The 22,127-nt window shown below is 41.2% G+C and overlaps 1 protein-coding gene across 4 annotated transcripts in view; it reads left to right on the top strand.

Moving 5' to 3' along the window:
• slc36a1 (solute carrier family 36 member 1) overlaps positions 1–22,127 on the top strand; it is a 58,734-nt gene that overhangs the window by 14,921 nt on the left and 21,686 nt on the right. For 2 of the 4 annotated variants that reach the window (XM_064328067.1, XM_064328066.1), the window contains exons 11-12: positions 4,710–4,879; positions 7,200–8,154. In XM_064328067.1, coding sequence (XP_064184137.1) covers positions 4,710–4,879; positions 7,200–7,471 — 442 coding nt within the window. In that variant the 3' untranslated portion in view covers positions 7,472–8,154. Of the gene's footprint in view, positions 1–4,709; positions 4,880–7,199; positions 8,155–15,122; positions 16,125–22,127 lie in introns of those variants that run through there. The other 2 variants (XM_064328069.1, XM_064328068.1) reach the window with 2 other exon arrangements.

Raw genomic sequence — 22,127 nt, 5'->3', positions numbered from 1 at the left:
AAAATAAAATAAATACACACACTTTCTTTCTATCAAGGCAAAATTAAGGACAAATGTTGGAGTTAAATTTAGGTACAGTTTAGGTATAGGCATGGAGAGTAGGCAGGAGCTCTAGGATGCACATGCTCCGGGACATTCGCTCAGGTTGTAGCCTACTCTATTTCCTTATAAGAAATGCTTCTTCCCTTGGAGGAGAAATCCTTTACACAGGGGAGATTTGTCTATTTAATATCTATCTCAAACTCTTCCTCTCACCCATTCTTACCCTCTCATACACCTTCTCCACTGCTCTCCCTATCTCTCTCCAGGCCTTTTGGATTATATTCATCAAGCAAGCAAAATGCTTTGGGTCAGTGGTCTCCAACCTTGGTCCTGGAGAGCTACAGGGTCTGCTGATTTTCATAGTGACTCTGCACTTCATGAATCAATTAGAGCAGTTGATTACACAGTTAACCCAACTCACCTGGTGTCTTGGGTCTCAATTGGGTGCTGATTTTAAGGTGAAAACAAAAACCAGCAGACCCTGTAGCTCTCCAGGACCAGGGTTGGAGACCACTGCTTTGGGTGGATAAACATTTCACCTGATGGGGGGTGTAAATAGAATCATGCCCCACAGTGTATGTGCTCGCCCCTTCCTCCAGATCATTTACACAGGCTCACTTTCCTTCTGTTAAAGAGGGAGAAGGACGGGGGGGGTTCGTAACAGGTGCCAGTTTGAATACCTTTGAGTGAAAGATGGGAACTAGTGCCTCAGCTCTTTCAGCTGTTTTAAACCTTGAGGAATCCGAAAGGCTTCATTTGCATTCCGACTCTGTTCCTTTTCGCCTGCCGTCGAGAGGAAAGCTCTCATCCATGATCAGAAGTGAAATGTATTAAAGTGGGCAAGTGGGTTTTATTTATTTATTAACACGTGAATGAATATTAATTTCTGAGTTGTTATTAATCATGCATCTTAATCATGATTTATTGCAACCTTTTTTTTTCCACGGCCCTTGACGGTATTAAATTGATTTTAGCTTTGCGATTGTATATACTATCTCTCCGTTGCTCATGAGGCTGCTTAAGACTGTGATGTGATTTTTTCCTAAAGAGAGGCATAATCAGCCCTGGGCAGTTTTAACTCATGAAACTGGTTTACATTTCAACATTCAGGACTCAATTAACCCTTTTCTGTTATAAGGTCTCTTCAGCCGAGCGGTGGCAACTTTTGCTTTGACATGGTTTTTAAACGAGACGCGTGCTTAATTCTGATAAGGTAGATTTTACTGTTTTTTTTTTTTTTAGTTGTTGAATAAAACTCCAGTGATTACTTCTTCAGTGGTTCCCAACCTCTGTGTATGCTGGTTTTCATTCCAACCACATTTGCAATTTCTGAATTTTAACAAGATGTTAATTTTTCTTTGTTAGGTATTTTTCATATTTAGAGGCATTATTTACCGTTTTTAGCCACATGATGTCAGAAATAGCTACGTATGGTTTGAAGAGTAAACCCCCTTGTAAGTCATTCATTGAACTTGCAAAATCTTGGCCTTCTGTTAAAAATATTGATATCAAAATGAGGTCAAGTTACAACAAACAATATTGGCTATCTTCACACAAATTAGACAATCTCTAGTCCAGCCCAATGTTTCCTAAATTATTTAATGTAACTTTGCCATATATTTTTACCATCTGAAGAGAACGTGTTCAATCAAACTTGTGTCACATGAAAGTGTCAGAATAGTGCAATTGTGACTGGAAAGAAAACCACCAGTACTCTCAGGGGTCCTCCACGTTAGGAACCACTGGATTACTTGCACAGTCATTACTATGCTAGTCCCAGGGCAGTACAGTTTAAAGTAGTTTTTTGCTACTTAATATTCCAAGTAGATGATGAGGATGGTGAGGTGTAACTTTCTGGAACACACACCAGTGTCCTTTAATAGAAAGACTGTTGAAAGTCATCAGCCACGTTGATTTGAAGAGACAAAGGCGAGTACATCTGTAGGGTCTGAGAGGGAGAATGTCAGTTTGAGGAAATTCACTGCTCACTACTTGGCGTGATGAAATCGGGGGGACGGGGTGGTGGGGGTGGCCTAAGAAAAGAGGCCTCTCTCTCTTGTTTCTTGGAGCATGTTGCCACCAGGGTGTATCAGTAGGGGGGCTGTTTGAGAATGGCGCCATCCGTGGCCCGAACAGTGGCCCAGGCTCACCGCTGATGGTTAAGAGAATTGCCTCTTGTGAGCCCATAACAGCCTCAAGGGCCACTTGCACGGAGATATACCTTGCCAAAATGTCCAGGAAAAGCAATACATAGTGGAGATGTATGTCAGCTGTCAAATTAAAGTTAAATGTACTTTTAAGGAAACTGCTTTGTTCATGTGTTTTGGAAGGAGGTTATGGAATCATCTAGCAAGGCTATCTGTTTATTCACATTGACTACTTTGTTGTTTTGCGTTAGCTGCCTGTCAATCAGACTAGGCGCAAAAGCTCTATTGTGTGAAGTGGTTTTCATGGCTGTGGTGAAGGTCAGGCAGTCAATCGTGTTTGATTTAGTACAGAGTCCCTCATAGTAGAAAGTGCTTTGTGGAGCACAGTGAATACAGAAGAAAAGGGTTGTGATGTTTATATATTGCGTAGCCCTTATTGTAACAAAGCTTTCATTTGGCGTGCAGTTTATCTGTTAATACATTCATACATATTTTGCCGTAGGCTGTTCATCAGTAGTCCCTTATTTTGTTGTAGAACTGACATTACATTACATTACAGGCATTTAGCAGACACTGTTATCCAGAGCGACTTACACAACTTTTACATAACATTTTTACATTGTATCCATTTATACAGCTGGATATATACTGAAGCAATTTCGGTTAAGTACCTTGCTCAAGGGTACAACGGCAGTGTCCTACCCGGGAATCGAACCTGTGACCTCTCGGTTACAAGCCCAGTTCCTTACCCACTGTGCTACACTCCGTCCTAACTGCAGTGTCTGTAAAGATTTAAACCTGCAACCTTTTATATTACAATACCTGTTCTTTATTCACTACTCCAAGCTTCACCTATTCCACTCCAATTTTATTTGAATTTGGAGGGCGACACCACAGCCACTGTGGAGAACAGATTCTTACATCTGATGTTGAGAAAAGTAGATTGAATCTCTTTCATAACTGTGCCTGTGTTTTTTCATTTTATTTGATTTCCTGAAATTTTTATTTCATTGTAAAGGCAGGCAGAGACGCTTATAAATGTTACAAGTGTCAGTGACCTACTTTTTACAATACGATCAATAAAAAGCTCTGCACACATTCGAGAAGAGAAAATGTAATGATACAGTCAGCATTTTTAATATGTGTACACAGACAGGCTTGATTTTTAACATTCTCAAATAAAACATGGCATTCCAGATGAAAAGTGCTGAATGCCAATGTGTCAACAGAAAAGTGATGTTTTTCTCTTGCTATTACAGTGTTTTAATGCAGGAAAAGCAGGGCATGATCGTGTTGCCCGCTGGTCCCAAAGGGGCAAAAAAAACACACTGGGCAGTACCATAGTAATTTAACGTGTTAAACTGCAGCTTGGCGATAGTGTTCATTCTATGTTGTCATTGGTTACATATGATGATTCTAGGTTTTGATTTCTGGAAAGAAGTGCATTGGAGAAAAAATTTAGGCAATGCATAATTAAGCATTAAGACACAATGGGCCATGGTATTATGAATATAGTCACGGTCTAATGTTTTGTATGTGTACTAGTATGAAAACTTTGACACATTTTCAACAAACTGTCACTATATTAAGCAATTCATTAATGGCTTCAGTCAGCCAAAGGATATGGTCCCTCTATATAAATAATCTAGATAAATAAACAAAACTAGGGGCTAGGCAACAAAATCTCAACAGTATCCGACTATGTTAGTGTTAGCCTAGTACTAGCTAATATTACTGTATCAGTACTGAAGTGACAGCTGGCAAGTAACTGGGGTTATACAGCCAATAAGCTCTTTAACTTAAGCTACGTTAAAAATATATCCTATAAAATATGCCCAGCAACGGCAAAAGTGCCCCTTTGGCTCCAGCAATATTTATTTAATTATTATTATTTTTTTTTTTCAAATTTAATCCACAGTTGCTGTTTGATTTGATTTGAACTACAGATTTACCTCAGTTCACCCCTAGCATCTGATGGGGAGAGGTTGAATATATTTTCAGCTTCTGGCAAAGAGGGAAATTGACTAGCTGCATATTAGCCATCTTTTCTTTGTTAGCTGTTCCTACGAAACAAAAAGAAAAACCGCATGGTTTGGTTAGGTAATTTGTTTTCTTGTGATGCAGTATGGCCAGCATTACTAATACATAGGCTACTGAACTTGCATCTTCTGTATAGTGCAGACACAAAAAGGGGGGAATGGCTTATATACCATCGTGTTCACCACTGATTGGAAGAATTGTTTACAAAGTACATAGTTATAGAGCCGCAGTGAATGCATTTAATACTGTTACAGTTTCCAGGGTTGATTCCACAGTGATCGTGGTTAGCCTGTTGTGAAGCAGAAGGAAATAAGAACACAAAAATTGTGTCTCCACAGAAGAAATATTGTATTTAATCTAATTAGATACTTATTTTAAGTAAGAATTGTGTTGTGCTGCTGTGGGTGCCCCCTGAGCAATAACACTGTCTAATAGGATGTCTGATAGCTGACTTAACAAAAACCCTCTTTTTCGCAACAGGATGTACCAGGTTGTGAAGCTCCTATACTGTGGGGGCATCTTCTTCACATACGCTCTGCAGTTCTACGTCCCAGCTGACATCATCACCCCCACCGCAGTGGCCCGTGTTGGAGAGAGGTGGAAGCTTCCTGTGGACCTTCTCATCCGCACTGCCCTCGTTATCTTCACCTGTAAGTTCATAACCTCTGCAATTCAATTCTCTGTCCAGTACTGAGCTTGTTTCATAGACTCTGTGGGGTTGGGGGAGGAAGTCTGGGACGAATCTATGTGTGACTGCTAAATCGGCACTGTCCCTGAATGTGCTTTGGTTGAAAACCCCACTTTGGAGGCATCAGTGAAAAAATGTAACCCATGGACAGTGAGTGATTGGTTGGTTACATCAATTGAATTTTGTAGGATGTTCGTTGTATGTTATTGGCACTTTACTTCCATCTAAACCACCAGTTACCCTGGCTAAATGAGCTGTACGCACAATCACTGGTTTGTCTGTAGAACAGATCACAGTAAAACTTTCCATATACATCTCAACACCTGCAGATGAAATGTCAGCACACACCAATGGCCAAGGCAAATTATATGTGGCATGCAAAGAGTAATCTCACGGAGATCAAGGGGATTTGTTCAAGGGTCCACATCTATTGTACCCTTTTGTATTTTTTCCCTTTTCTCCCTACGCTCTCAAACCTCTGAGCACCTCTTAAGGGGCCTGGAGATTGTTCAGTCTTTTATTAATTAGTGTGCTTGCCTTTATTGGGACTTCAAGTGGAAGGCACGTTTTTGTCTAACACCAGCACCTTTGCATACTAAGACATGTTCATAAACTCATGGTCACTAATTGGTCCTCTGTGGTCCACCTGAAGGTAAAACAGTAAAAGGCAGTTCTCCTGGTAGAGGTTTTACAGTTTGAGAAATGAATCAACAAAACTTACATACAGTGCTTTGTATGCATGAGTAAGTAATTAGTTAAAATTAATAAAAATCTAGGCCTGTCAGTCAAGTATTTATATCAAAATGAAGCCTAGTTACTACACAATATTTGCTATTTTCGCTCACACAAATCAAACAAGCTTTATTACAAAGCAATGCTAGCCAGTGCTTCTTAAATGATTTAATGTAACTTGCCCCTGTGTTTTTTCATCCTACCATGTGAAGAGAATGTGGTCATAAAAACTTTCGGTGCTTCATTTCAGTTCACTCTTCACTAACATTACACTCACTTTGGTGACTCAGTCAGGTAAAGCCGTTTAAAATAGGGCCGCCTGGGTAGTGTAGAGGTATAAGCATTCGCCTACCACCACAGAGACCTGTGTTCAATCCCCGGCAGCGGTACCTCCGGCTTGGTCAGACGTTCCTACGAGCACAATTGGCAGTGTTCGCGGGTGGAAAGCCGGTGAGGAGGGTATGAGTCCTGATCGCTGCATTAGTGACTTCTACTGGTTGGTCGGGGCGTCTGTCCAGCGGGGAGGGGATCCGGGGAGATAGCATGAACCTCCGCGCGCGTTATGCTCTCCCAGTGAAACTTCTCGCTGTCAGGTGAAAAGAAGTGGCTGGCGACTCCACATGTATCAGAGGAGGCATGTGGCAGTCTACACCCTCCCCGGACCAACAGACGATAGCGCGTCAACCAGGACTGTGGCTGGTCCGCACAGGGAATTAGTATAACGACTAAATTGGGGTGAAAATGGGAGAAAAATGGCAACAACAAAAAAATGTGGCTGTATGTTACCCTAAAGGATTCAAACAATAGAACGTGCCTTTGCAATAAATACGTCGTTGTTTGATCATTGTTATAAAAAAGAAGTGTACTAATCCGGGAACTCCGGTTTCAAAAGTATTGTATTAGCATGGGTATTGTCAAAATATATGAATGATATTAACTTTCTCTAGCACATGACTTGGCTTGGAATATCCAGAAGAAAATGCTGATTTTATACTTAACAGCAGTTTCACCTGTCAACCTGATGTATTGTTAAAGATCGATTGTCAGATCTTCAGGGCACATTGTTATGCCCTAACGTTACAAATGGATGTTAAAAACAAGAGGGATTAAAAAAAAAAATTATTTATCATTGCTCACTGATGTATAAACAAGGGAAAATGACTCGCTGTTGTATGCACACATGCATATTTTTGATATGTTTGCTAAAGGAGCACAAGAGAATTCAGTATGGCTTACGTTTTATAGAAAAGTACTTGCAATCAAGATTTTTGGAATGGGAGGGTAAAAATGAATCTCACCCCAGATAGTTCTGATTGCCATTGTGTATGCTGGTTGGTTGACTTACACTTGGAATGATAAATCCGATGTCTTTTGAAAAAAGATTCCTCTCCCTTAATAAAACGGTATGCTTGTTTCACAAGTTTCTGATGGCTTGTTAAACTGCGCATTATGTAGCTCTAGCGACCCTGATTATAGAATGTGTGCCTGCAGTCGTGCCATCTTAATATTCCTGTCCATGTGTGACTTTCATGATGTATATTCTCTCTCAGTGATTGTGGATTGTCTCATCTCCAAGCTTGCGGTGGCTGCAGTCAGCGGTGTTGGATACAAATGTGTGCTTCCTTGCATACAAAGGCTGAGGAGCTCGGTCTCCATCGCTTCCATGGACAGAGGCAGAAAGAAAGTCATTATTTTTTTGGGCAGCACACGTTATGTTGTATCTGAGGTTCAGGCTATTTTAGGCTCACTCACAGCTCTACCAAGCCCCAAAAAGGACAGTGGGGAAAAATGGCAGGGGTCCTGGCGAGTTGCATTCCCTTGAGTTCTGTTAATCGGAGCATGCCTGCGTAGAATGGGACTGGAGTTGGAAGGCAGGGAAGGATGGTGGATGTGTGTGCTCTTGCTTACAGCTCTGACTTGTCCTTGCCTGTTGGTGACATTCAGCTGACAGGCATGTGAGGTGGTTTTTTTTCGGGGGGGGGAGGGTTGTGGTTGACAGTCCCTGAAAGCGTTTGTTATCACGAGCTGGCTCCTCTGCCATGGAAGATAATGAGGCAATCACGTTTGATCCAACAGAACACAGGAAGCCACGCTTGCCAGTGCCAGAGATGAACTGAACACGTGCCCAGCCCCCACCCCACCCTTCCTTTCACACACATCCTCAGGCAACAAACGGCTCGTTTTGTAGTCAGAATAATATTAGCAGCCTGAGCAGATATTTACAGTTTTTATTTCTTTATCATTGTTTGTTTTCCTCCGTGACACAAACTTATGGGTGCTGGGAAGCGGGCATTACACATTTGTTCACTGGAGGGCCGGCTATGATCGAAGTCCTGTCGTCCATTCCCCTTGTTCTCGGTTGGTGATTTTGATATAAGGATAGGAACGTTCCCTTAAAAACTGTGATAAATGAACTTTCATAAGACACTGATATATTATGTACTAGCCAAATATGTTATTTTATCCAAAAACTGCTAATTCATTTGATGTGATCAGGCATACAGAGTGGAGTCTGAAGGTGAAGGGTGGCATTTCTCCTTATTGGTTACTTGATGTTCCTGTATTGTTCTTTTTTCATTCATTTGCATTATTTAAACTGGCACAAACAGCCATTTACCCTGTTTGTTACTTTATCTTTATATAATTGACAGTGAACGGGCCCAAATTTGGCACAGTTTCTACACGATGCAGACCCCATGTGCGGAGCATATTCACGGATTAGGTGTTCCACAAACATCTATTCCATTAGCTTTGACGCCCTCAAAGGGTTATTGCGAAAGACGGTTCCAGCAATGTCATGTTAATTGTCCTGTTGCACGGGGAATTGATTTTTTGCATTGTGTGCCATGAACAAAGCGGATTGAGAGGGTGACAGTGGGATTTTGTGTTTACTGGCCAAATTGCTGTTCATGCACGTGTTTAAAAAACGGTGCATGTGCCTATGTTTGCCCATATCTTCTGCAACGTGCACAGCAATATCAGAGAGAATTGCTTGTGACTATTGACTTGGAAATATATTTTCAACAAAAGCAAGGCTCCTGCTCTGAGGGGGTTAGACTGGGGACTTTGTGTCCTGAACTGTACACAAGGAAGAGGGCAGGAAATCGGTTGGGATATGAGTTCTGAACTGAAAGAAGGCAAAATGTTGGTTCTGTTGTGTTCAGTAGTAGTTTGAACAGCAGTGTAATTTCACAAATTTCTAAGCTTGTGAGAATACTTTTAGCTGCTCCAAGGTTAGGGTGAGAAAAAGTGATTATTATTTATCTTCCTTATGGACAGCTGTGGCTTGACATTACAAAGGTATGAATATTATCAAGAAGAAGACCTGGACCATTAGCATGTCCTGAAATGCTGTCAGCTATCACCAACCAAGATTACTCTGATTTGCTTGTCATTCCTTAGCATTGCTTGTGGAAATTTGGACTTGCCTTGGCAATTAATTTAGCAATATGACAATCACAGGGTTCTGTCTAACCTTTAAAGAAAATTATGGTTCTGAGAACCCAACTACACTACGTTTTCAGCAGTTGTGATACAGTCAACTGTTAGAAACAAGAGTGATGGCATTTGGATGTCGCAGTTTGGGCCTCTGTGAAGGCTAATTGTGATTAGCCTTTATAGTACCAACATAATGTTAATTGACTTGAATTGAATTGAAGATGATATCTGATATGTCATAAAGCTGGACGAAGTTTACAGTGGGTGTGTTTCTTAGCACAAGAGAGGGGGACTGTTAATGATTCATGCTGTTTTGCAAGGAAAGAACTCCCCATTCTAATTCCCTAATCCAAGACTGGCCTTCTGAGTGTTGATTCATTTATTGATTTATTTGAACATGTAACTGTAAGCCCGCTTCACAAGAAAGAACATCCGTCTGCTCACTGATGTGCATAAATTTGTTTGAACTGTGTTTTGGAATATGTTCCTCCTGAATGTTTTAAAGGCACTTGCTGTCTCATCACATACCCATATAATTTAATAAGATTTTTTAAATAATGTGCTGATTTATTCATATTTTGCAAGTTTTCGAAGTATATAATTGGCATCTTTGAATAGTCATGAGCTGCTCTGTGCATGTTCATATAGGCCTATACATTAAAGGTACTAACTGGTTGCCACTGACAGTGACAAATCAAACTCATCCTTAGTATGGTGTTTTTATTCACATGTGGATTATTAAGTCTCCAGCAATAGTCTGAAAGTGTATTCAATAACAACACTATAGACTTAATGTATCTGAAAATTATTTATAAATGTATCAAAATATTATTAGTCAATAAAACAGCTTTCAGTCAAGTTGTGCAGTACATAATTGGTTATGAAATTTAGTCTGAATAACCAAATGTTTATTCAACAACATGGGGCGATATAGCTCAGGAGGTAAGACCGATTGTCTGGCAGTCGGAGGGTTGCCGGTTCAAACCCCGCCCTGGGCATGTCGAAGTGTCCTTGAGCAAGACACCTAACCCCTAACTCCTAACCTCTAACTGCTCTGGCGAATGAGAGGCATCAATTGTAAAGCGCTTTGGATAAAAGCGCTATATAAATGCAGTCCATTTACCATTTACCATTTAACAATTAAATATTCATTTCAGTTAATTTATTCTTTATCAATGTATTTGTCGATTAATCTATTCGTGGATACATTTGCCCATGTATTGTGCTTCTGTTTCTTTGTATCTATTTTTGGCACTAGTCATCCAGGTCCAGGAAGTCTTGCTTATCCAGGGTGGCTGTTTTAGCTCAGCCAGCTGAAAGTGAATTCAGAGGTGTCTGGAAGAGCAGCAGTAATGGCAGATGCTTCCCCTCTAGGACGAACTCTGACCGATTAGCATGAAACGAGTCTATCATTGCCATCCCTTTGTCACTGTAGAAATTAATTGGTATGGTAATCGTGTTGAGGATTTTTGCTCTGTGGGTTGGAGTGTTTAAGCTGTCGTACAATGATGTGCCTTGTAGGTAATGAACTGCTACCTATTAGAAAGCAGACTGTTCCAGACACTGTTAATATCAGCACCAATTTTCGCAGCTATTACTTGACAGAAACAACTAAAGTGCTTTTAAAAAAAAAAAATAATAATAACATGGTTTATTTTTGTGAAATGACCATTTAATTTGATTCCTTTTTTATGTGAAAGATTCATGTGAAACTCATTTTCAGTGTTCTCTTCTTCACTAACGATAAGCAGTTCTTCGATGATTGTCTGAATGAGCACTTGTTTTATGAGGAATTCATTTATCTTGTGAAACCTAATGTTTTGATGAGGAGCATATTAGAGAGGTACTGTTCACAGATATTTTATGGCTCAACTTTCCTTCTTTCAAACATTCTTTGAACAATATAGGTGCAAGTCACCTGGAAAGGACTGTGGGTATTTTCCCCATTCACAGGTTGTATCAGATTTACAATGCAAGTGCAAAGATTATGGTTCCAAAATAACAGTACCCAAGAGTATTGTCCCAAGAGGGACACTGTGAAAAGTGCAAACTCAATTGACAACTTGTCAACTACCCAATTGAACAATTAAATAACTGATCTACACAAGCAGGAGCAAAACTGCCCTTCTAAGTATAATTAAAAACTTCCTTGATAAATATTGTTATGCACACGTCAGGTAGACATGCCACATCGACACATAGGAGGACATTTATACCACCCACTTTATGCAGTTTACTTTTTGACTCTGGGGAAGCCGCTAAGTCAATACGTTGTTAAATAAACATGCTTTTTTCTATGTGAGTGCTCCAGTGTTTACTTTAGGTCAGGCATGTCAAACTCAGTTTGGCTCTGGGGCCGGATCCAGACTTTCTGTTCTCGGGTGGGCCGGATCAGTAAAAGAATGTCAACTCCAAATATTTAGCTTTGTTTTTCAGTACTATGCTTTATCATTCAGCCTACATTTGTAGCCTACCCTACATATTATAATCACGGATGACAAGGGATCTTTTCTAAGCACAACACATTTATTCACCAACAATGGAAAAAAAAAATGATTTCATGTTAGGCGGTGAATGTGTTAACAACTGGTTTATTTTAACAGTTAAGTGAATGCAGTTTTACACCTGAACCAACTCACCACACTAAACAAACTCAAGTGGGAGCTATGAAAAAAATATTTTCGCCTTAATTGTCATACTGCTTTGAAATAAATAAAAAAGACTACATCAGATCAAACTACTAGGCTGGGCCTACTGAAGCTGAGAATATACTGCACAATATTAATTGTCTTTAATATGAAACCAGATTAATCTTATTTTTAATGATCTGTATTCATGAGTGCAAACAAATTTCGTGTCATCACACTTTTTTTCTCTTACTGCACTCCTGCAGTCTACTTGCTGCTGCTGGCTCCTGAAACTTGGGATCTTTTTGCCTTCACAAGTGTATCGATATTAGGTGTCAAATCCTGAGTAGCAGCACATTTAACAATGTCATTCAAGTGTTTATTTGTTAACCTTGAGCGCTGCTTTGTTTTATTATTGTTCATTACGGAGAACACCTGTTCACAAAGATAAGTAGTCCCAAACATGGATAGAACCTTTGCAGCCATGGCTGTTATTTTGGGGTAACCTGGCACGAGATATTGATAAAACGTATCCAATCCCACGGACCCAAATTTATCCTTCATAGCGGAATCGCACTGCAAGTCAATAAGCTCGAGTTGAATGTCAGCTGGCATATCAGAAGGCTTCACTGTAAATGGCGAGCGAAAAAAGCCAAATTTGTTCTCAAGTTCACTGAATACCTGAAACCTCTGCTCAAACTCTCGCAGCAAATCTGTTATGTTGTCTTTATATTTTTCCAAATCATTATCGGGACGGTCTGGTGCCTCCGGACGCACAGCTGTGAGACAAGAGAAATGCGCGGTGTCACCGTTGGATAGCTGCGTCTCCCACAGTGACAGTTTCATCTTGAACGCACTTATGCTGTCGTAATATTGAGTGACAACTCTGTTACGGCCCTGCAATGTAGTGTTAAGTGTATTCAAGTGTTGTGTAATATCAACCATAAACGCAAGATCCTGCACCCATTCCTTGCATTTAAGTTCCTTTACTGGGCGTCCCTTCTTCTCCATGAACTGTCTAATTTCCCCTCGTAGCTCAAAGAAGCACTCCGTGTCCACTTTTCTTTTTTTGACAGTGCCATTTTGGGAAGGGTGTGTTGACCGATAACTTGTTTAGTAGTGGTGAATTGTGAAGCAAGATTGCCGGTTTATTTTTAGTACTAACTCGTGTCAATGCCGCATGCTGGACGTGAGCTCTTTTACACATTTACTGCCCTCCCGCGGCCGGAGGGAGCATTTGGTTTGTATTTATTTTAAAAAATCATAACTTTTGATAGAAATAAGCTAGAGACTCGCTTCTTTTTTTGACATACTCAGAAATTTATGCCGGGCCGGATTAAATCATCCAACGGGCCGGGTCCGGCCCGCGGGCCGTATGTTTGACATGCCTGCTTTAGGTAGACTCTCTGAAGAGCCTGGGTGTATTTTTTGTCTGCGTGTTTACGGTGCGTTCTTGGTTCATGGCGATAGCGTCAGTGTAAGCACACCGCTGTTATCACACAGTTCAGCTTGTTGCCAAACATCTCAGTTGGAAGACAACATTCATCTGTTTCTGCTGTGTAAAAGACATTTTCCCCCACAGTCAAAGTCATGGGCAGTTCTGAAAGTTAAAAAAAACCCAAAAAACTTTAAGGTAGTATTTAACTTTTCTTTTTTTACATTTATGTAGGCTTTTCAGAATTTTCTCGTTTCAAGGCAGAATCATTTGAACCTCGGGCCAATATTCCCTATTCACTTTGTTTACCATAAAAGGAAGCGTGAAGTGGTTGGCATTTTTGATTCATTTATAGAGCTTGAGCCACAGTGATGCATGATATGTGCACATTTCTAAAAGACAGCCTAATGCTTTTAAACCCTCACTTGCATCCACGGAGGCTCTGGTTTTTTCTCTCTCCAGTTTCCGTCATTATAATGTTTCTTTTTAACCTTAGATCATGAATGTTCGACGAAGCGGAGTCTGAGCCTCACGTGCGTCATTCCCTGTGTCCACTGAAGCAGCCGCTTAATAGTGCCGTAACCTCAATAATAACTTTCAGACCCTGAGGCTTGTAATTAACTTGACTGGATGTGCCAAACTGGGACTGAGCTCTTCAGTTTTACAACACATTGTTGTACATGGTTTTGTGTTTCTTGCACACATTCTTGTAGGTGTCCAAGGTTCACAGAAATGAAAGGACATGAGTCACAGAAGTCTCTTGGCAGCTGCGTCCCACACATGCCCACACGTGCACACGTGCGCACACACACACACACACACGTGCACACACATGCACACACACACACACACACACACAGATGACCTTTTTTCACACTGTAAATGAAGGCGCACTTTCAGTTGAGACTGGGTCTAATCACCTTGTGTTCTCCGGTCATTGTGGGCAACAGTTGTCAGAGCCGGCCGTAAAATTACATTTTATCAACATTAGTTATTGCCTTTATCATCGTCTAGCCCCAACAACTTTGTTGCCTGAGATACTCATGAAATGACATTTTATTATGTCTATTATATTAGTCAGTTCTTGCCATCATCATGTGCTAGCCCCATTACTTTTTTATTATGCCTTGTGAAATAGACCAGAATGTGTTTCTTTTGTCATAATGGTAAAAAGCAGATTTGGGCCAATTTGTATAATTGGAATACTAACAATATATAACTACCGTCATTAAAAGTTAATTTGTGAAAAATTGAACTGATGGTTCCTCAAATCATGTTGCGATGCTTGGATCCTCATTTGTAGTCTATTTAGAACATCAGTGAGCATAATGTTTTTTTTTCTCCAAAGGCTGCAAGGAAAACAAGTGTGTGATCTGCTGCTGGAGCTCTTCTCAAACAGGTTTTACTATGTAATAAGTGGGATTGATTTTGTGATCGATTCTAATGGGGTTTTCAAAGGTGTTGATTATTTAACGGGGGCACATTATGACCGAGGCCATCGGCCTCGTATGCATCTTCAAGGCCACTATCGATGGTTTGCTGTGCACCCTTGCAACATCTGTACTTTCTGTGCAGTGAATTTTTATTTGCATCGCAAAATTGTGCATATTTTATCGACATAATTTTTTAATTTCAAATCATGGATACATTCTCCGTTCTCCGCATGGACACTTCAATGCAGTGCACAGATTTCATCATTTAAACAATCCTAAAGTGTATGTTTTATTAATGAAGTTAGTGCTTAAATCTAACGTGGTAGATTGGTGTATCATTTTTAAGTGTAGGCTACTTACTGATGGAAAAAAACTGATTCTCTCTCTCGCTTTCTTTTTTTTCTTTCTCTCTCCCCCCCCCCCCCATTTGAATTTGAAGCTGAATTTGTTTTATATGGAAACGAAAGGGTGGGGGGTTGAGTGCTGTTCAGATGAAAGTCCACTGAGTTACCTCAAGGCTCCACTCCTTCTTCCCCGTAGGATGCGGCAGACTGTAGGTGTAGTTACTGTGGAACGCGCAGCATGAGGAGGGGATGAGTTCCACGTTGCGCTCTCCGCAGAACTTTCCCCACGTAGCTCTCCCTGCCTCCCCAGGCACCACGTTTGTCTGCCTTGATTGACACTTTAGTGCGGCTTGAGCGGCTCCCTGCCACCGTGCAGCTCAGGGGAGATGGCAACGGGAACGGCGGGTCGCTCATTCTTCATTCGCTCCTTTGCGCGGCCTTCATTTCATCCCAATGATCTGACGCAAGCGGGAAATATGATTATTTCATGGCAGCCGTTTGGCAATGCAAGGACAGGATTGTATTATGCAGGATCTCTCCCCAAATCCCATCTCTGACTTGGTGAACGAATGCACTCAACAGTTAACCTCAAGAGAAGTCGCCTAGCTCAGCTGGTAGATTGTGTAACCCTTACAGATAAGCACTCTGCAGAGATGCACCTTATAGAGAGCATAAACACAATATGTAGTGATGAAATTTTTTCAATTGATCTGGCATAATATTTTTAAAACTGTGAGCCTCTGATCAGCTTTCTTTCTTTTAAAAATGAGGAGCTGGTGCTGCCTTTTGCAGGACACGTGGTGATGCACCTCGCACCATGCCACCGAATTCAGGTTTCCATTTTTCATAAGATTGCTTATGCATGGAGAATTTTTCTTACAGCTTGGTTGTAAGATGCTATTAACTTGTTCCGGTGAGTGAAATGAGTGACAAGCTATCATGAAGCCCGCCAATGCATGAGAAGTCTCTTGTCCTTCAACATCAGTTTTGCGACAGGCTCATGTGTCGCTTGAAAGCACGTTTTTGCCATCTTAATTAAACTGGGTATGACACAAAGACTTTGGTTAAGCCCCACTAGATCAATAAACGCGGTGTCGAATTTGAACTCTGGAAGGAAAAAAAAAACAATTAATTTAATTTTAATGCCTTTGCATTATTCATGAAGCTTTTTTTGAGGAATGGGGGTTGCTGTGTAACTTTCCAGTGTATTTTAAATCAAAAGTGACATTTAGAAAATTATGAAAAAATGTTCAATTAAAAAACGCTTCAAGAAGTTGCATTTCACGGTTCCTATCTGGTTCAATAGGGATGTCCATGAGGAGGTGCGTGTCTGTGCGTCTGTTTGTGCGTGTGCATTTGCGTGCGTGTGTGTGTGGATGGATTCATTTAAACACTATTATCCTGTGTGCACTGTGGATTTAGAATGATTCTAGAGGGTCTCGGTTCTCTTGAGAAGGTTTCAGTTCATAATAAAGATTGGTGTATCCATTGTAGATGGATGTCCATTGAGGTCACTTACAGACCTATGGTTGTTTGAAAGACTTTGCATGGTTCAGATTAGGGACGGCAATTCTCAATTATTATAAAGATTGACTGATTTATGACATTCTCGACTCCAAATTGATTCCTAGCATGGGGAAGGATCTGTTTTTTATAAAATATCTTGGCTGGGTGGCACCACTTGTTGTATAGAAAATGCACCCCTGCATAACAATGCATATCAGTGCCCAAGTTTTTCCATCATCATAAAGTTTTATGCCTGGCCTATTGTGTCAATAAACACAGTCAGTGTGTGATATGATACAAATAATTTTATTCTCAACTCACAAATGTTGTGCGCCCACAGAACCAGTGCTCAGTGGCTTGGCGGTATACTCTATTCTGATTGGCTGGGACGTTTGCCTTATTTTTCCATATACACCCTGCTATGAAGTAACACACTTGTAACAGTGTCAGCTTGGTCTCCATGGAATTACTGTATGGAATTACTGTATGTCTGGTTTGCTCTCTACACAGTAATTATGGATTGTGTAGGATTATGTAAAGCATGTGGAGTCTTTTATTGATTGTAGTGGACCATAATGAATGCAAAAAGTCACAATGCTTCTTTAGACTTCTGGCACGAAAATACCTCTGTAGTAAATCGCTATTCTAAATCGCCTCTCTCATTATTATAGTAGGTTACCTACCAGCAGCTTCCCACTCCTCTGCATAAAAATGTGGCATTGATTCTTTTGTTTCATCTCAAGAGATGGAGAGAAAAGACACTAACTAATGCTATAATACTGGTTGGCAGTAGATTACAGCTCTGAGCAAGCATGATTCATATTAATAATATTTTAATACTTTTTCTCTCTTTTTTTTTTTAATTGGCTGATCAAAGCTTCTTCAAAACTGCTTATGTCACTATCACACGCCAACCTTAGTTTTGCATTTTCCCCAACAAATTAGCAAGCTCAGCACACATTTCCCTCCTCTACATGACCTCCTAAGGATGTGGTGCTCTGCTCTTAAGCAGAGAGCAATTTCCTGAAAAACACAACACTATGGTTGGTGTGAGTGAGATTATGATTAATTATTTGGTAGAATGTGATGTTTAACAGTAACTGAAACACTCTAGAAACAATTGGATACTCAAACTCAACTGGGTCTTTTAAAAATCAAAAAATTGCATTGTTATTTTAGTCTTCTTGGGTGAAGATTTTTTTTCATAACTTTCTGATGCTGACACTGCATTGGAAATGTACAGGAACTGTCATTGCAGTTTTTGAAGCTCATTTTTAGGTTCTGTCATATAAGATCTGCCATTTTAACTGCATTTATGGTGTTTAAGTTGCGTAGATGGCTAAGCTTTAGAAGCAAAGTCTTTATCTATCCGCCATCCTTGGGTGCACATGAGTGAGAGTTACTCAGCGTGTCAGGCTTCTCTTTTTGCTGTCTACATTAAATCACGTTTTTCTTTTCTTTTTCTTTTAAGAAAATCAATTACTGAGTCTGCAAAAGGTTTGCACCCCACTGAAGGGTATATGAACCAAATGGTTGCTGATGCATTGTACACATCATTGCAGTCTCTGTGCTCTACAGTGGCTCGGGTTGGGGAGGCGGTATTGGTAATGTTACTATGTCAGTGTGGGCCCTCATTGTTTTAAGGCAGGCTTTGTCAAGTCCCCCAGCTACTTGTCACCTACAGGCTACACGTTTTATTCAGAGATATGGCTCTACTCCAGGCATCAGGCTTTATTCTGTCAGCAATGTCTCACTATGTGAATTCCAATCTGAAATATTATTGGCCTGCAGGTAGGACTGGGTGATAAACCATAACAATAATTATTGAATATTTAAAAACACATCTCTAATAAAACTAAGATGTTGATATGACAGCCCACCAGAAGCATCGCTGTGCAGCTCCCATGTGATCGACAAAAACACGTCACATGATCCCCTTGGAAGCTGCATGAGCTTTGTGTTGATTGGCTGTCATATCAGGTGCATTGATGGGTTTTTTTGGCAGAAGCATTTTTGGGGGCCTCTGGAGTTTGGAAACAAATTCAGCAATGGGTGAGATGTGTGGCACAGTCCATAGGGTGACCCACTCTCATGTCATATACAAATTCCTCTGTGTAACTGGGGGTTTGATCTCCCTCATGACACTTTTTGTACTGGCTTCCCTTCTCTGTCTGCTTTCTCCCCTTCTAAATAAAGCAAAACAATACAAAAGGGGGGGACAGACTGTCCTTTAAAAAAATACAGAATAAATGTTGTAGCGATTTCTTTCCCAGCCCTGCCTACAACTACATAGGAAGTGCACACACTTTGTGCTGCAGAACTTCGTTATATGGGGACTGGTGATACAGCATGGTAGTAGTGTACTTATCGGGTACTTAGTTGCTTAGTAACTAGTCGTCCTGCCTGAACAGCTGACATGCGCTCACATGCCTTGTCTGTGGTTTCCCTTTGCATGTGGTGCCCCTGACCTTTGAGCCCAGATGTGTCCATAAACAGTGTTACTTTTACTGAGTCTGACAACAAACACTGTACATCTTCTGAGCCTCTGGTACATTTACATTTTACTACTCCAATTCCCTTGTGCTTTCTGGAGATACAGGATACAGGTTTTAAAAACTGGACTGCTGTGAAAACCTCATGATAGGGACCTGTTCAAATATTATATTTTGGTGTTATTGTGTCTTGTATATACAATTTCCCGCAGTAATAATAAAAACTGTGACTGGCATTTTTCCTGGATGTATGTGTGGGTATGCGTATGGTTGTGAAGGGATGTATTGGGGCAGGGGGGGTGGGGTGTGGGGGGAGGGGCTGTTGCATCTTGTTTTAAATATGTTGTGGCAGGTGAAGGTCTTACAATGTAATCCCAGTCCCAAGCATGTATGTTTTGGTGTTGAGCTGAATCAGATGCATAAATTTGCCTCAGGATGACTGTCTTCCTGAGCGGTGTCTTCTGTCTGTATTGACCTTTTGCAGAGAACAATTTGCACTTCTTGTATTCAGAGTGTCTCGTATCAAGCTAATGAGCCCATTAGCTTTCTCATTATACATCCTGAGGAGCGAGATGTTGAGCGGGGGAAACAAAAATCCCGGACTATTACAAGTGTCAGCGAAGGAGAATACCGCTATGATTACGTACAACTACAACAAAATGTGGGTAGTTGTGCATAATCATTTGTCATTTGTTTATCTCCCACTCCAGTCTTTTAAATGCAGTGGTCAAAAATGCAGCACACGAGCAGAACTTTTATTTTGCATCCGAGAGGCCGTAAACACTGCGACTGGCTTGTAAATCTCCTGTGGTGAACACAGACAACGCAACAGGAATTGGTACATCCTCAGTTGCATTCAACAGTTTGTACTGTTTCTGCCTGGAGTCTTCTAGACCTCCAGTACCTTTGCTTATCCCAACCTTTGTGTGCTTTAATTGTCCTGCGGGTGTCTCGTGATAGACAGTATAGAAGTGGCCTCTCTGGCATGTGACAGAAGACTACATTAACGGTTCCTTCCTGTGATCAGTTACACATTTTGTTATGCGCAGGTCCAGTAAATTGAACAGTTTTTACTGCTGTAGGCAACCTAGCTAATGAAAATGTAGAAATATCATCTGCATAAATGATGTAGGGTAAAAGTATGTAGGGTAACATATTGAATGTCAGATAGCAGATAGGATTGGCAATACGTAATACTACGGCTTGAGTGACATCCAATTATTTATGACCTGGCATGCATAAAAATGGGCAAAGTCAGTTTCATTTCCCATGAAAATCAGGTAGTACAGTGCCTGTTTCATATTCACCATCTTCATTTAATTGCTGGCAGGTTCTGTTGCTTTCATCACACATGCGCACGCAAACACACACACACACACACACACATTACATTACATTACATTGCAGGCATTTAGCAGATTCTCTTATTCAGACTTAAACTTGCATTTTTGCACAGTGTCCATACATGCAGCTGGATACGTACCTCAAGTTATTCAGCCTAAGTACCTTGCTCAAGGGTACAGCGGCAAGGGTACCCAGCCACCCTTTACTTCCAACATTCTGACTCATATTACAACTATGGCAGTTCATCCGAAGGGCAAGATTGTCTAACGTGACAGGAAATTGTTGCTTGCTACCGGGCTGCTTCCTCGGTGTCACACACGGAAATGATCTTATTTTCAAATTAGCCATGCAGCAGTAACGTGGTGAAATGGGCAGCAGTGAGCCGTACCTGGGAGCGGGTTAGCGAGAGTGTATAAAGAGAGAGCAGGTTAGTACGCTGCAATGAGAACCTTGATGAAAACGAGAGAGAATATTCAAAACATTTTTCTAATACAGGCAAAATTTACTGTTTATTTCCTGCCAATAAAGCATATTGGAGAGAGAGAGAGAGAGAGAGAGAAGCATATTGAGGGAGAATACTGAGAGATAAGCATATTGAGAGAGAAGCATATTGAATTGAGTAAGAGAGCGAGAAAAATATTGAATTGAGAGAAACTGAGTGAGAGTGAGTGCGAGCAATCGAGCCCAGGTCACGATGCTAACAGTGGTTGCTTTGCCTTTGTTCAACCAGCTTTTGACAAATAGTGCAATTACAACAAAATTAATGATTGCTCAAATGGTGTGGGGGTGGGTGAGGTAGTCATGTTAGACATTTTTTGGCGGGAAGATGTCCTTGGGTGTGTTGTGGTGTGGTGAGCTTTCTCTAGGCCATATGTTAGCCCTGCATCACAGCATGCTTGAACGGATGGGACTAGGCAGTGGAGTTTGAACAAACAGTGCAGTAAGCATGCAGATTTTAAAAAATCCACAGTGGCCCCGGATCCCACAATGGCCTGGAAGAGGTGTTGCTGTTTTCCCCAGAAGAGTGTGGCAGGCAGGAACCCCTGGGTTACCTCTAGGCTGGGAATGATTGTCTGGCTCCCAGGCTCCTGACAAGCCCAGGCATTTCCCTTCAGCTCGGGCCAAGTTAATCGAAAATGGCCGGGGTCTCTGCAGTACAAGCAGCACTTTATATGCATCCTCCGGTCATGCTCTTGTGGGGTAAGGCGCGTACGTTCCAGCTGCATGAACAGCTCAAGAGTACTTGGGATGGCTGTCGTTGACTGGGGTCTATGGGAAGTTCTGGGTCTGGGGAAAGGGTTGAGTGGTGGAAGCTCTGCTCTCTCTTTCTCACTTCGAGTCGGTTGTCGATACAGATGGCCAGAGAGATCTGAGGTTGTCTTCTAGCTCTCGGGAAGCCAGCTCACCCTTAATGACATTGGCTAATCCATAAATGGAAGGTGTTGATAAGAGCCTCAGTGTTCCAACTGCTTCTTGCAGCGAGTGTGCAAATCCGGCACCTCATCTTGCTCAGTGGGGAACAGTGGGAGAGGGCTGATGTTCAGGGAGCACTGTGTCAGAAAACCCTGACATCTACCTGAATAGCCATGGTATCTCTCTGGGGCTCTCAGGTGTGAAGTTGATCAGTCGCTCCCGGTGAAGGCTGAACAGGAGAAATGGAGTTGCTCTGCTCGGTCAGAAGTGGTCTGAGTCCACAGAGAATCCAAGATATTCTGAAAAGGGTCTTTGTGGCTTCCAATCATGGTGCCCGAATGAGCTTGAGCAGCATGAATCTGGTTCTTCTCTGGATCGATTGTATGGCTCAGTCTTGCTGAAGCATGGACTGAGCATTTGACTCAAGTGCAGAGAAGCAACACAGG

Source organism: Anguilla rostrata, chromosome 3 (assembly GCF_018555375.3).
Source record: "Anguilla rostrata isolate EN2019 chromosome 3, ASM1855537v3, whole genome shotgun sequence".
NCBI classification, from domain to species: domain Eukaryota; kingdom Metazoa; phylum Chordata; class Actinopteri; order Anguilliformes; family Anguillidae; genus Anguilla; species Anguilla rostrata.
The sequence above is the reverse complement of the archived record's forward strand: the minus strand, read 5'-3'. Positions and strand labels throughout refer to the sequence as shown.